The 14,679-nt window shown below is 39.6% G+C and overlaps 1 protein-coding gene across 4 annotated transcripts in view; it reads right to left on the bottom strand.

Annotated features, from left to right (window-relative positions):
• Rsh (Rap GTPase activating protein radish) overlaps positions 1–14,679 on the bottom strand; it is a 108,665-nt gene that overhangs the window by 17,503 nt on the left and 76,483 nt on the right. For all 4 annotated transcript variants that reach the window (XM_070663072.1, XM_070663076.1, XM_070663075.1 and 1 more), the window contains 5 exons: positions 14,068–14,524; positions 13,706–13,844; positions 13,250–13,433; positions 12,789–12,990; positions 12,428–12,539 (listed from right to left, as the gene is read on the bottom strand). In XM_070663072.1, coding sequence (XP_070519173.1) covers positions 12,428–12,539; positions 12,789–12,990; positions 13,250–13,433; positions 13,706–13,844; positions 14,068–14,524 — 1,094 coding nt within the window. The remainder of the gene's footprint in view (positions 1–12,427; positions 12,540–12,788; positions 12,991–13,249; positions 13,434–13,705; positions 13,845–14,067; positions 14,525–14,679) is intronic.

Here is a 14,679-nt window from a genome sequence, read left to right as displayed (position 1 = left end):
AACTACCCTTCCGCGAGGTCGTGTCGAGCTAAGCTGGGGTGTGGTCGGCGCTCTCGTGACACCACGACCACACCACGGCACACCAGAGGCCGTAAAGAATTCCAGCGCATGCCGGGCATGGAATTTTGATATCGAGAGGAAAGCGGGCGTCACGGCGCCACGCCGGTCTCGCCAGGAAGCAGGACGAGGCGACGTTCGTGACCGCCGCGATATGTACTAATTGCACGCATGCACGCACGCACATTCGTCAATGGGTGGCTCACACATGCGTGGCCCTACTTCGTGACCGCAGAATTAATAGAGTCGTACCGAGTGAGAAATACTTAACGGCCGCGACTTCCATCCGTAATTCCGTACCTGAGCTGGGAACGTAATCCTAAGATTGTGGTGATAATAAAGACATACGACGAAACGTAAGAAACGTGACATAGAATCCTAAAAATGCCTTTTCTCCTTTAGTCGCTATTAAAAAGAAATTTTCTCGGGTTTTTTTTTTTGGTATAAAGCAAACAAAATTTATGATACGTAATTAAGAGGTAATTAATTTACAAACGTTGATTTACAAAAGCAGACGCAGTGAAATGTATTTATTTTTGTTTTGGAGATAATTGGATCGATATGAACATTCGCGTAATTATTTATTTCAAATTGGTCAGGAGGGTTGTCTGGATTCTTCGAAATCACTCGGCACATTTCAAGAGCTATTATAGAAAGTTAGGAAACGCTCGATACGTCATAAGACCCCTTTCCGCGTACGAAGCATAGATATGCTGACTTAGATCTGGTTGTTTAACTTGAGTTGTTTGAAAGTTATACGTAATGTAATTATTATTACATTTTAACATCGACGACGTACCTATATCTCGAATAGGAATGGTAAACTTGTTCCTGATAATTGAAATTTGATAAGTTAAAACTGTAATGGCTTCCTACACACACAAGGCGCTTTAAATTAAAACGAGAAATTTATATAAATATTAAAAATCAGATTTTATTGTAATTTTAATTGAGGCAACGTTGCGCAACTTGAAACGTAATAATAATATGACGTAATGATATTCTAAAATATATGTGGCGGACGTGATTGCTTATTCGACTCAAATTTGCAAAATGTTACTGTTTTGCAAGTAAACGTAATTACGGTGGAAATGCTATTTTCATTCGCAAGTATATTCTAACTACGTCGGTACGATATTATTACAACTGAATATTTTATTATTTAACTTGAATCTTTATTTTTTTTTTTCTGAAACAATACTGGAAGAGAGTTTAAGTGCGTGAAAAGTTTCGTAAAATATAATATTATATTTAATATTTAATAAATAAATTTGTAAAATTAATTTTGCCAAACGACATTACTTTGAATGCATTTTCAGAGGAAATAGAATTGTAACGAATAGGTTATTAATATTTACGTATTGTTGAGAAAAGTTTCGGGGGCGCCGATGAATTTGAAATATAAAGTAGCTACGCTGGGCGGCCTCGTTACAAGTTTCCACGGGCCGCAATATATTTCGTGCAAAATATCCAGATGACGAGCGAAATTATTCGCGGCGCAACGTGAAACACGTGATACGATATAAGATTACGTCGGCTAGTATATTGCGCTTCAGCCGACGCATTATATTCTTTCCACCCTCGATTTACGCCATTTAATATATTTTACGCGCGAACCTCACGTACCTTAACCTTCTCTTTTTCTCTCTAACGTATTCAAGAAACCGAAATCCCGTGCTTCGCGTGAATTTTTATTGTAAATAAAATTTAATGCAGCGCCGCTAGTCATCGCGTAGCGCGTTAAATTCAGGCGTAAAAAAATTTTTAACATTTTTTTTTCACGTTCCCACGTCGCTGAAAAGCACTTCGTATCCCTCGTGATTTTTGGCGGGAGTAAAAACTGAAAATTTAGATAGAATGAATAAATTTACGCGGAAAAAAAAAAAGAGGATGAAAAACATAAAGTAAAAATGTTCGTATTGTAACTTGAATGTCGTCGAAATAAAATTGCATAAGGCCGCAAACGAAACTGTGGGAAACGTCGATTAACCCGCAGTTGATACGCGATGATATACGTTTCAACGCCCTCGTCGCGGTTACGTGGTGTGTACATACATATTTCCCTATATACAGTTTTGTTTTTATCTCGAAACACGGCACGATGCAAATCTCGTTTAAATATATAAACGCCAGGTCAAATTCTAACGAGCGCCTACCGCCGAGATAAAACGCTCGCTTCGCCTCGATCCGAGACGAAGATTCGCAAGAAGTATGAGTCAACGATTGAGTCTTCTATTATCCGGCGCGTAACCGCGATAGCCTTTTTAACTAGTCGGCATGGTGATTACGCTATATTCAGAGTGATTTTCTTATTTATATATGTATACATTACACGATAGAATAACGTATCAGAAAAATGTCAGGTAATCTAAAACGTTAAGTATTAACATTAAAAAAAAAAAAAAAAAAAAAAAAATCTTTGCTCGCACTTCCAATCGCGATGCTGAGAAGGTGATTCTAAAAGTTCGAAAGCGTTGAACAAAGTAAATAAGAGCGATGACGTTGGAGGCGCGAATGAAGTAGAACTTTGGTGTAACTATTGTGCCGGAAGTATTCGAAAGTATTACTTCGGAGTTGCGTGTTTGTTATTCCAGGTAGGTTTTAGTAATGACGGAAAGTAATAGCGTGCACGCACGAACGCGGTAATATTGACGCAGCCTTTATCAGTACTTTAATGTATTAACGCCGGGCTCGATTTACCAGGACCTTCGAATTTTCGTTCCGTGAAAGGTCCCAGCTTTTAAAGCATTTTAAACATCTGCGAATAGATTTTTTTACCCCTGCATTAAACATTTTAATCTCATTTGAGTCTATTGTTATTATTTATAATAAGTAACTGCAATCCATTTTTCTTCGTGTAAGAATATAAAAAGAAAAAAAAAACAAAAACGAAAGCATGCTTTAAGAACTTAATCTAATTCACACAATTAATGTAAATACATTTTGCAGCATAAAGCCGGGAGCCCAATTTCAAAGAAATCAGCGATGATTTACGAGCTTGCGCTTTTGTAATAAAAAAAGGGTGCAAATTTTTAATTTTTTTTTTTTAGGAAACATCCATCGTATTTTGAATAGAGCTTTTATCATAATCTCATCTTAATTCCCTCGTGATGGACTTTCGTCGCGACAATCTTCGTGTTATCTCGCAACTTACCACCAATGGAACTTCTGTGAGCGTTAGATTGCATCTCTCTCTAGCCACTCCTAATTAATTAATTCCACGCTGTTGTCCCGTTACTCCCGTTTCCACCGACAATCTCGCGCGCGCACGATGCCCTTGCTTCGTAAAGCATCTAACGCAAATAAAATTTACGAGCGTTTATTCCTAAGAGAAAGATGGAGAGCACGAGGCATGTAATATCACACAGACGCGCGCCGCCATCGCTCACGTTGTCCCGACAACCTTTATTGACGCTTTGACCCTCGTCTTTATCGCGTGCTTAGATCAGGTGGTTTATCCGGCGTCGTTAATTTGCAACGTCTGGGCTTGGCCGCGGTTAATGAGAAAGTAAAACTCTTGTCGCATCCGACGGCAGGCGGCAAGAAACAGCCGGCGGATTCGAGGTAAACTCCGGGAGTGAATTTCGCCGCCTCGTCGGAGGTGGTCCGCTTAACTCGCGTGTAAAACGCAATTACACGCACGTGCCGAGTGCGTAATGCAATTGTATCTGATAGTTCCGGAGGGCGAAGCTCGACTCCAGGCAATGACGTTCGCTACGAGAACCAAAAGTGATCGCGAATATTCTTTTGGCCTTTCCCGGTGTCAATTTCATTTCGCTAGATGTAATTATTGTTAAACGGAAACGACAGGGAAACCTTGCAGGCAAAACTGAAGGTATAATGATTAGATAATTATTTTAGGCAATTACATGCTTGTCATTCATGTGTTATTTGACGTTTTAATAACAGCTTTTAGACATGTAATTAATGACAACTATATATAATCATAGTTCGCATAGTTTGACCTTTATCGGCACGGGATATTTAACTAGGATCGAACATAGTGGTTTATAAATTTCTCCGCGCATTAATTCTTACCCGTGTACGATCAACTCGTCTCAAAAGTTGTTTTTTTTTAGCTCTATATTTTTAACTTAAAATAGTTTCACGGATATTTTTAGAACCGATATAAAATAACGCACGCGAACTGTAATAAATAGCATCCCAGCGCGATTCAAAGAGATGAGAATTGGTGAGCGATGATATTAATATAGGAGCAACACAGCGCAAACTTTCAGACAATAAAACCAAATTTCCTCGATTATAAGTCCAAACTGCATAACGGCATGATATTGACATCGGATCATTTATAGAGTTTTCCAATACGGAGAATATGGAAACTCGTATGGCGCGCGTCAGGCGTGATTAAGCCGAGTTTATACATATTTTTTTCAAATAATCCTTTAAATAATATTTTAAAAAATAAATAAACGGAAAACAAATCTTAAAATAAATGCTAAGCTTAGCGTTTCAAAAAGTAATTTTCCACGTTGAGGGATCGAAAGGAAGTACAGTAAGTTCAGCGAGACAAAAAAAATCGAATGTTCTCATAATTAAATAATTTTGATTCGCGCGTGTGTGACATAAAAATCTGAAAATTAACTTCAATGATAAACGCGCCTACAGATAATTGATTTTCCCTAAAAGGACGGCAATAACTTGTGAATTACAAGCGATCAAAAGCAAAGCGTTTTAAGGGTGAACTTGAGCTTGCCGATAGTTCACTTCCGATTCATTCACTCGGGAGGATTTACTCGGGAGGATCACCGAGGACCGCGTAAATTCGGCCTTAGCAGTGAACGCGGTCTTGTCGTTGGGAATTGATGACCGGAGAGCGCGACCTCGGCTGGTCGCTCGGTAGAATTTATCGAAACCAATGAAATTTCCGAGAGTTCTCCCCAGCGGCGATTACCAACGGCCGCCACCGATGGAAATAATAATTACATCGCGCACAATTATTGCACTTGGGACTCTTCGCTGTTTGCGCGTCGCGGATGAAAGAATTAGACCGCTCCTTCAATTCTTTTTTCTCTCTCTCTCTCTCTCTCTCTCTCTTTCTTTCGCATTACGATCTTCCAAAAAAATAAATCTCGGCAGATCTGCCTATTTCGAAATTAACCCGTGCATCGGGAGGAAACTTCAGGTGCAGGTTTATGACCGTATAACATTTTAGATTTAATGAGAAATTGGTGTGACGTTTAAATTAGTTGATAATCAATTCTATTTTTGCCGTTTATTAAATTATATATATATATTTTTTTTATAGAAAATCTTTATAAAAATAAAACTTTACCTTTACTTTAATTTAAATACATGTCTACATTAATATGTTTTATTTTATGTTACAGTCACCGACAGAACTCCGCTGAAGCTCATGCTGATTGGTAAGTTGCATCATATTTTTTTAGTAGTTTGTATTTGAGATCCCTAAAAAGTAGCGCGCGCGTAGCATGTGAATAGTTTCTTCTAGTGAATTTAAAAAATTGGTTTTTTAGAAAGGGCAAAAGCTTCCTCTTTTAAAGAGAAAGACAGAAAGAGAATTTTTATGCGCTTCATGAAATCACAACGAGGAAATTGTACTCTCGGTGTCGTATATCATATGTCAGTCTCTCTATTAATCTTCGCGGATTTGCACGTTTGTGTAAATTGTGGAGAAAGAACGTGGCCTTAATCACAATGCACGCGCTCGTGAATAAAATGCCGATTATTTACACCCGTGTGTGCGGGATAAATCGAAATTCCTCTTTAATCTGCGGAGCCGCGCCCTTTGCGTCAATAGGAATAAACGAATAATTGATCTGCAATTGGCGCGAACAGTTCGAGGCGGATTAGAGCCCAAATGAATCCTTAATAAACGCACATGCAGGAGCACGAGCAACGGCTGAGATTGATCGACGCGCGATTGATACCGAGATGAAATTTACGGCCGCCAGCATCCCAGGCGTCTTCTCGTGCGTATCGATCTGTTGCTCGGTTCGATGTTGTCCTTTAATCTCGATCTTGGATGCAATGACGTATTCCATTCAGACGTATTTCGCGACGCCGTGTCGTCTATTATTAATAAGAGACTGCCTGCGCAAAATTATCTTCTATAACCGCCAATTAATTATTTGTTCACATAATATTGGGGGATTATGTAGCCATTATGCGAGAGCAAGTATAACACAATGCGAATTATTAATAATGGATACGAAACTGTTTGCGATATTCGTGACGATAATTTTCAACGTTGACCGAAGTATTAAAATATTGCCAACGTATACTCGATACATAAAATACTCTTTCAAGTGATAAACGTCAACCGCATTATGGACTTCGTTTACGTAACAAATTTATGACAGAAAATTCGCAGGAACGCGATTACACGGATATCAATAACCGCGACGTCGCACAAGAGATTGCTTCTTATTCTTATTGTTATCATTTTATCAATATGTTGGGAGAAATTTATTAGCTTCATTGTTAACGCGCGCTCGTCGGTGAACGCGTCCTTCATAGCTGAAATATGAATAAAGGGCGATTGGCGGAACTTTCGAGGGCTCGGCTGGCACACACAATAAAGCTTGGGAAATTTTTTTTTCGTAATATCGGCCACTACCGATTAATATGTATCTCTCGATTAAAAGTCCATTAGACTGGCGTTACACGGCGAATGAGCGAGGAATAATGCGATCAGGACGTTCCATTGAGTTTCAACACTCGACGCGCATGGTAATCTCCCTTACTTCGTCCGCCACCTTCGCTTTCGTCCCTTCAATCTCACGAGACGAGGGAAACAATTGTGTTTCATTTCACGTTTACAAGCGGTCGAAGAAAACGAAGCGACTCGCTATTCGAAGCGGCTCTTTTTTTTTATTTAGCTTCACGGCGGAACGACAGGGGGTTTAATACCTATCCGTTCCGCAGGGATAATCCCAGGGGAGTGATATGAGAATACGAAAAAAGCGATAGCTGCGGCATTTCAATGATGAAAACGTAAAACAGTATCCAGAAATAAAATGTAAAAATAAAAAGATTTGACAAACAAAATCGCGGGAGGTCTCGCAAACAAAAGCAGTCTCGGGCGAGGGTAATCGATAATTAATATTGACGGAAAAATATTACCGCAAACGCGGTTTAAGAGTGTCTTGCTAATTTTCGTACGCTGCATATTGTTTTCGTATAATTTTCAATAAAGTTAGACGGGACATGCGACGAGCGAGCGAATAAATATTTAAGAATTAATTTTTGATCACTTAAATTCGGGTCGCCGCGGATGTTTTTGTTGTCGCATTATTATTGCAGATAACTTTGCGGTTAAAAAAATAAAAATTAAAAAAAAAGCTGCTTAATAATAGACATTCCTACCGCCGTTCTATCTCGGGAAAATGTCTGTCCGCGGCAAATTTAACTCTATTGTTGAGAGTAAGTGTCCTGCATGCACATCCCTCGGCAAGGAGAAAGCCTAGAATGGGATGGACCGAAGGACGAAGCGGAGGTACTCAACGTAAAAGTCCAGGCTCTCACCTTGTTTAACGGGGACCCTTCTTTAACGGCAATGCGAAAACACACGAGAGCAATTTCGAAATGGACGCGGGGCCGCGCGACGAAGAGGCCAGGCCGATCTGGAAAATTACATTTGCCAGTGGCGCACAAATTACGGACAATTTGTTCGTAGTCCGTGCCTCTCCCGGCTCTGGCCGTTGGCTTGAAATGTGCATCCACTAAATTACACGAGTCGCCGGGCGAGTCTCGGAGATAAGGAAAACATAATTAAAAGCGTTGCGGTAAAATAAAAAAAAAAAAAGAAGGCTGCCATAAAGCTGAAAGTTAGCGGGGTGAAAAAGCTTCGGTGTCGCGCGGGGAGAAGATAACGAAAAATGTAATAAGCTGCAAATCGATGATTATCGCGGAGCGCGATGTCCGTAATGAGCTTTAATTGCTGACCTGGTCAATAAAAGTCGAAACGCAGCGGCGAGAAGCTGCTTACCTTTTGTGAGAGGAATTACTGCACGGAAATCGAATACAATTTATTTTTTATTTATATGTTGCTTCAGACAGAGAGGTCGACGAATTACTGTTTGCGGCTTAATTAAATTTGACGTTGTACACGGCTCGCTTAACTCCGAGTTATTGAAAATGTTCCGGGACACGCGAAGGTAATTCAGTGACACGGACTTCGTTACATTTCGCACATTTCTGCGTTTTCGATAATTGTCTCTAATTAAATCGTCGTCGGACACCGTTCGATTGGCTCATTTGAAAACGCACTTGCGAACGAACCTGCACGTAGGTACATGTATACTTAATGTATACCTGTGCAAAAAAGGGCCGATTGCAGTTGATGTAGTTGCGAGTTTATCGCATCGTAAAATATTCAACATTTTGTAAACTAAATTATTACTAATGGATACTATCAAATCGCTTGCCAGAATATAATCAATATAACGCTGCCGTGAATTATCTTCGAGAAAAAAGTAATTAACGACTATCGCCCGGGTTAAATCTATTTCGACAGTCTTACGTCGACAAGTGAGGGATAAAATTCGTAAAAATACATTCATTTCGCGTAATCTCCCGACGTAAATCTATTCGCGCGGTGGGAAGTTACACGGTTAAATAATTAATCGGCCGTGATTGCAATAATCAGATTAATGAAGAGCCCGTGTTAATGAGTGGAAATAAAAACTGCCCACGGATCAATTAGCGACTGGTAACCCGGTCAGTTCAACGGGAGCGAATCAACGTTTTAATCCCGCGATACTTGAATATTAAAAACAAAAGTACGCAGCAGGACATCTGAAAGAATTATTTTCATAATTGATCCCGACGTGTACAAACACACGGTAAAATAAAACGTCTCTCGCAGCGGCGCGTATTAAACGTGCCTCGCGATAAAAGCATCCTGATAATGGACGCATCGTGCTGATTACATCTATCGTAAAATTTCTCAAATGAAAATATTTATCGTTTCCGATATCGTCGAGAGGCACAATTATATCGCGTCGTAACTCCTCGGACAGATCACGGGCTCGACTAAATTACCGCTCGAAATGTAAACGTGGCACATTTAATTCCACGATGTTTGTACCGTCGATCTATAACAAAGCCGACGGCGATTATAAATGAACGGTGATCGATTCTAAGTGCACGATTGAACGAAATGCTAATGTTGTACTTTAAGAGCGATTTCGAATCTACTTGAAGTGGACACGTATGCGTGATACGCAATTAACGTGTTAAATTCAAGTGCGTTGAAGTAAATTACGTCATCTCGCCGTGCACGTGCATTAGATCCACAAAGATTTAACTTTGACATTTGAGCGCGCCGCGTTAGGAATTCGTATTGCAAATTGGCGACTAACCGTGAGTTAACACGTATAATTCGTATTGACTTATTAATTTGAAGCATCGTGAAGCACGACACATTACAAACTGCGATATGACACGCGATAAGCTACGCTCTAACTTCTCATGATCGCTTAGCACGGCACACATCATTTACTTTACGTATTTTATTGTCTGTAAAAAAAAAAAAAAAGAAAGTAAAGAGAAAACATTGTGCTATGAGCGGTGCAACGTTACAATATTGGCTATCAAATTTCGAAAAGCACCGTATCAAACTTCGCATTATGTATCTTGTACTATCTAAATATTACATTTGCAAAATAAATGTTCTTTTCCGTTTTTTAAACATGATTTTAAATTAAAATTATTAACGTGTTTAATTTTGATTATATTAAAATATATGAAAGTAAGCAAGTGGGTGTAAGTGACGAAAAGAGCATTTATTTGTCTATACAAAAAAAAAAAATCGATTTTACGTTAATAAACTTTATGCTGTGTGAAAAATCTGTTACGTATCAGTAATTACGCCAGCAATGCATCGCGTTATATAAATTAAATGAAAATGGAATACTACACTATATTATTATGCAGCAATGGTATAGGTCAATGATATTCAGACGCGGGTCGTCAACATAAACTGAATCCTAAGAAAACTGCCATATACAATAAAATTCGATGAATACCACAAGCTTATTCAGAGAAATATTGTCAATATAATATTTTACATCGAATATCAAATATTTGATAAACTTTTGTAATATTAAACGCATAAAAGTAAATTATATTCCTGGCGCGAAATGCATTTTATTGTAATAATGACTGTATCGTGTTTCAAACAATAAGGAGGCAAGTTTGATATTAAAAATTAAGCTTGTACGATCGAATCATACCTGTGGATCGACAGTTTCATGAGAGCCTTCGGTGTCATGACGGGCAGGCAACAGAGTCCTCGATCGCCAGAACGAGCCCTCCTCGCCATCACTTACGAGATTCTCATTGCACAGGGAAAACACAATCGGCACACTAACGAATCGCGCGGGCGACTATCGAACGATCGACATAATGTGTCAAGGATGTCGAGAGACGTCCGGCGCCGCCTCGAAGGTCACGGAAGGACCTTTCAGGGCGCCCGATGACCGAGCAAATTGAATCCTGTTTCCTGACGACGCGTGCCACGTATTGGCCGATTTCCAAATCGCCTGCTTGATATCGGGGGACGATATTGAGTTTTGCCGGGCCCCGCCACAAGTGGTTGTGTCTTGCCACGGAGAAACACCTGATCTTGCGCTCCGCAAGTGAAAAAAAGTCTCGGACGAGTTCGCGGAACGTGCACGCGAGAAAGCGCCTTTGTTCAACGCGAAAAATTTTAACAGTCGGTAAATGCGAATCTGCCGATCGGAAGAAGGGCCACCACCCACGATCAACGTGTTTTCATTGCTCTAATGGGCAAACTCGACGGTGTCATCCTTCCGCAGGAAGACCCGCGCACCCTCCTGACAGCGTGGCTCGCCACCGAGCCCGTTGTCCATTTGATCGTCCGAGGATCGATCCTTCGATGCAAGTAAACAGATGAAGAAGAAAATGGGATGGGCAAGAGGATTTGCTGCGCGCACCTTTAATTAGAGCACGAGGGTACCGTACGATCGCGGCGAGTCCTTTTCTCAGGAGCGATTTTTTTTCCGCTCGAATTCGATCGTCGATCCTCGGGACGGCGAGGTAAACACTTGTCCCCGAGTTTGACGAATATTTTCGACGTCTTCGTCGCAACGTGAGACACGTTCTAATGCGGCTAATCCTTGTTCCTTTCTGTGATGACGGGAGCACCTCGCGCACGAAGCGGAGCCGCGACGAGTGTACGCACGCACGCTCGCCTTCAGCCGTGGGGTGTCTCACAAGGGCCAGTTTCTGTTTTTCACCCTATCGACTGCCGTGCACCCCCGTGTTATTTAGCAGGAACTAAACCGGCCACAGCGACGCCTGCGTCCTCGAGCGTCGCGACGACGGTTATTTGCAACCCCCGCGCCCGATCGCGCATGACGTTGCAACAAGGGCGCGAATTTAGCGCAACATTCGAGATGGGGAACACTTGATAGCGAATAGCGCGGACCCGCAGACTGTTAAAGTAATGAGACTGTCCGCTATGCCCATGTGGTTTGCCGATTCGAACGAGCATTCAATCAGGACAAAGATGAACACACCTCATCTGCGATTCCTCTAATTTTAATATGGAAATTTAATTTAATAGAATCAAAAATGAGGAAAAAAAAATTATTAAAGGAATTATAAAGAAGATTGTAGATTCACGTATGTACGTGCATAATATATGAAAGACAATGTGATAATATGCGACGCGATAATTATAGAGATGGAACAGATATGAACAATTAATTGCGAAAATTAATTATAAAAATACGTTTAGAAAGCAACAACTACTGACGTTTTTGTGTAAACTTCTTTTTTATATAATGAAAATATTGTGATAGTTAAAAAATATCGTTGACTCGTACTACTGCTGCATGACGCGAATTATAAAAATCTTACAAAAAAGGAATAACTTTATTTTGCATCTCGTCTTTGTCAAATAATTGGAGGATTTAAATTTTGTCGTACTTCCGTTGCTATTTTTGCAAAAATAAATATTAATTAACATTTATGAATTATATCGACGATTAAAGAGCGATTCTACGTTTTTAAAATTTATTAAAAGGTTTATTGGTAAACAAGATTTATTTATACTTAAAATTTCTATTTAAATTTCCATGTGTAAAACGGATCAATAATGCTGCGTCAAGGCAGCTTTGTTCATTATGTCGTTCATTACGACGCAAAATTTAATATGTGAAACGTATCACGTGAGATTTAAAAAAGAAAACGTGGATATATTTCAATTAAATTAAATAATAAGTGATTAAAACTGACGGGACGGAAAAGAAAATTTATACATTTAGAACAGTAAAAGTAATAAAAATATGTAATGCGTCGTATAATTTTACTTCTCCGTGCGTAATGATTATTATCAGTCCGCACAATTTAAAACACTCACCAGTCTGGGTACTGCTATCAAATAAAGTGCTGGACGTTTCAACTGTCATTGATGCGAAAGTACCATCTGTTATTTGAGCCGAACTGTCTCTTCGTCCGCGAAATCTCTGAACCTGCAAAATGCACAATATGTAAAATTCGAACAGTGGTTAGATTGATTAATTAATTCGTTTATATTAGAATTACAGAAAAAGAATTGGAAGTTACTAATTATTCTATGTTCTGCAGCTTCGAAATTTTTATAAAAATTTCTAGACGATCTGATTAAGCTCCTTCCTTGTCAACAGCAGTTGAAATTATTATTTTTAATGCGTTTATTTCAAAACGATATTTATTACCACAAATTATTAAGAGAAACAAACCGTGTCGTCGCTCTGAGAGCTCTGTCGCCTAAAATTCCGACATCGTATCATCTCCTCGGTGGTACTTTGTCGTCGAAAACCCCGCGCTATTAAAATCTCTTCTGTGGTAGATTGACGTCGTATTATCGGCGCATGGTGGATGTTGGGTGCACGGGCACAAGGGCTGGGTTCCCTTGATGAACACGAGGAACTATCCGGTGATCTGCAATACGAAATTCGGTGTGAGACAATAGATATCGTAAAGACATTTCGAAATTTTTATAAAATTATTGTTCAAAATTATTGATCTTCTGTCAGTCCATTTTTTAATTAATTTATGAAGTAAATTTTATCTCGTAATTATAGACTAATAGAAAACAGTCTTGATTACAGTTAATTTTGTTTCAATTTTTTTTTTTTTAGAGAGTACGTTGAAACGTCGTACTTATACTGTGTTTAAAAAATCAATAAAGTGCAGGTACCGTGGTGGCCGACCAGCCATTGAGGTTGACTGTCTTCTTAATCGGCTTTTCCTCTGTCTGTCTCTGATAGGACTGATATCTCTTTTATCGACGTTTCTATCGGGGCTCAGGTGACTTTTTGAATCACGCCGTCGCAGGTAGGAAGCAGAATCCGGGCTCAGGGAATCCCTCCGTGCTTTTCGACCTTCAATAAGATCAATTTGTCTCGTCATTAATACAATTACAAAAGCATTTTTTTTTAATACTTCCTTGAGTAATAATTTACATATAGATGTTTTTGCTTGACGTTTAGTTCAGTGAGAGCTAAAATTTTTAAATAATTTAATTAAGTTTTTAATTGATTATGAAATAAATAAGAGAATAAATTATGAAGGATCACGGACGATGTATAGAATTTTAGTTTGACGTATCGTATATACTGAAAAGCAAGCAGTAGTAACAGCAGTTGGTACTCACCCCCTTCCTCGGGATCCGGGGCTAAAGTTGGCTGGCTGCCGCGACGTCCTGTGGGTGGCATCGATTCATCAATTGCTGCATGCTGGCGTATCAACCTCGATAACTTACTCGGTGAAACTTCTTTACCTTTGAAATTGCACTGTCGAGAGAATCAATAATCATTATAAAATCTATGTTAATCCATCGCTAAGTGAAATTAAAAATTAAAAAAAGAAAAAGAATAAAGCGATGAGAGTAATAAAATAATTATTAAGAAAAAAATTTTTTTAATTAATTTTTTAAATGTTTATAGAAATTTAGATTGCGTGTCAAATTAACTAATTGCAGTTTCTTCTCGTAAGAAAAAAGACTTTATCGCTTACCTGCGTGGTCGAATCCCTTCGAATCGAAAGTAACGGATGTGTGGGTGTGTTGTTGACGTTCGGTGAACCAACGGGGCTAGAGCTACCGGAAGTTGATGTGCCGGGAAGTGGTAGGCTACTTCCGGCCGTCGGTGATATCGCTGGTGGCGTTACAGAGGACATAACGATGGTCGGCGGACTCACCGATGCGTCCAAGTTGGATTTGTCAACTGCGGCTTTCGTGTCGACGCTCAAAGTCGACATCACTGGCGAGGTGTTTATCGATACCGTCGTCGTCCTCGTTTCGTTCGTCGATGTTGTAACAACGGACGTTTTCCCGTTGACCATTAAGGGCATCGTCGTCGTCATTACCATCTTCGTATCGGTTACGGTGCCTGCCGACTGAGTTTTGGCTTCAAAGCTACTCGACCTCTCGCTTTTCTCCGTGGAGCTTCTTTGAGTCTCGATAAGATGTTCTCTGCAATGAGAAAAAGTATGAGCGCAAAGTGCAAGTTTTATCATTTCATTAATGCACAAAGACCGGGCATGAATAAATAATATTACGGTATGAATGAAAGAATATCGCATTATTTAGCGTTATATAATTTATTATGTATGATGTATTATACGTAT

The sequence above is a fragment of the Cardiocondyla obscurior genome, linkage group LG11 (genome assembly GCF_019399895.1).
Source record: "Cardiocondyla obscurior isolate alpha-2009 linkage group LG11, Cobs3.1, whole genome shotgun sequence".
Classification (NCBI taxonomy): Eukaryota; Metazoa; Arthropoda; class Insecta; order Hymenoptera; family Formicidae; genus Cardiocondyla; species Cardiocondyla obscurior.
This window is presented reverse-complemented; position numbering and strand designations above follow the sequence as displayed.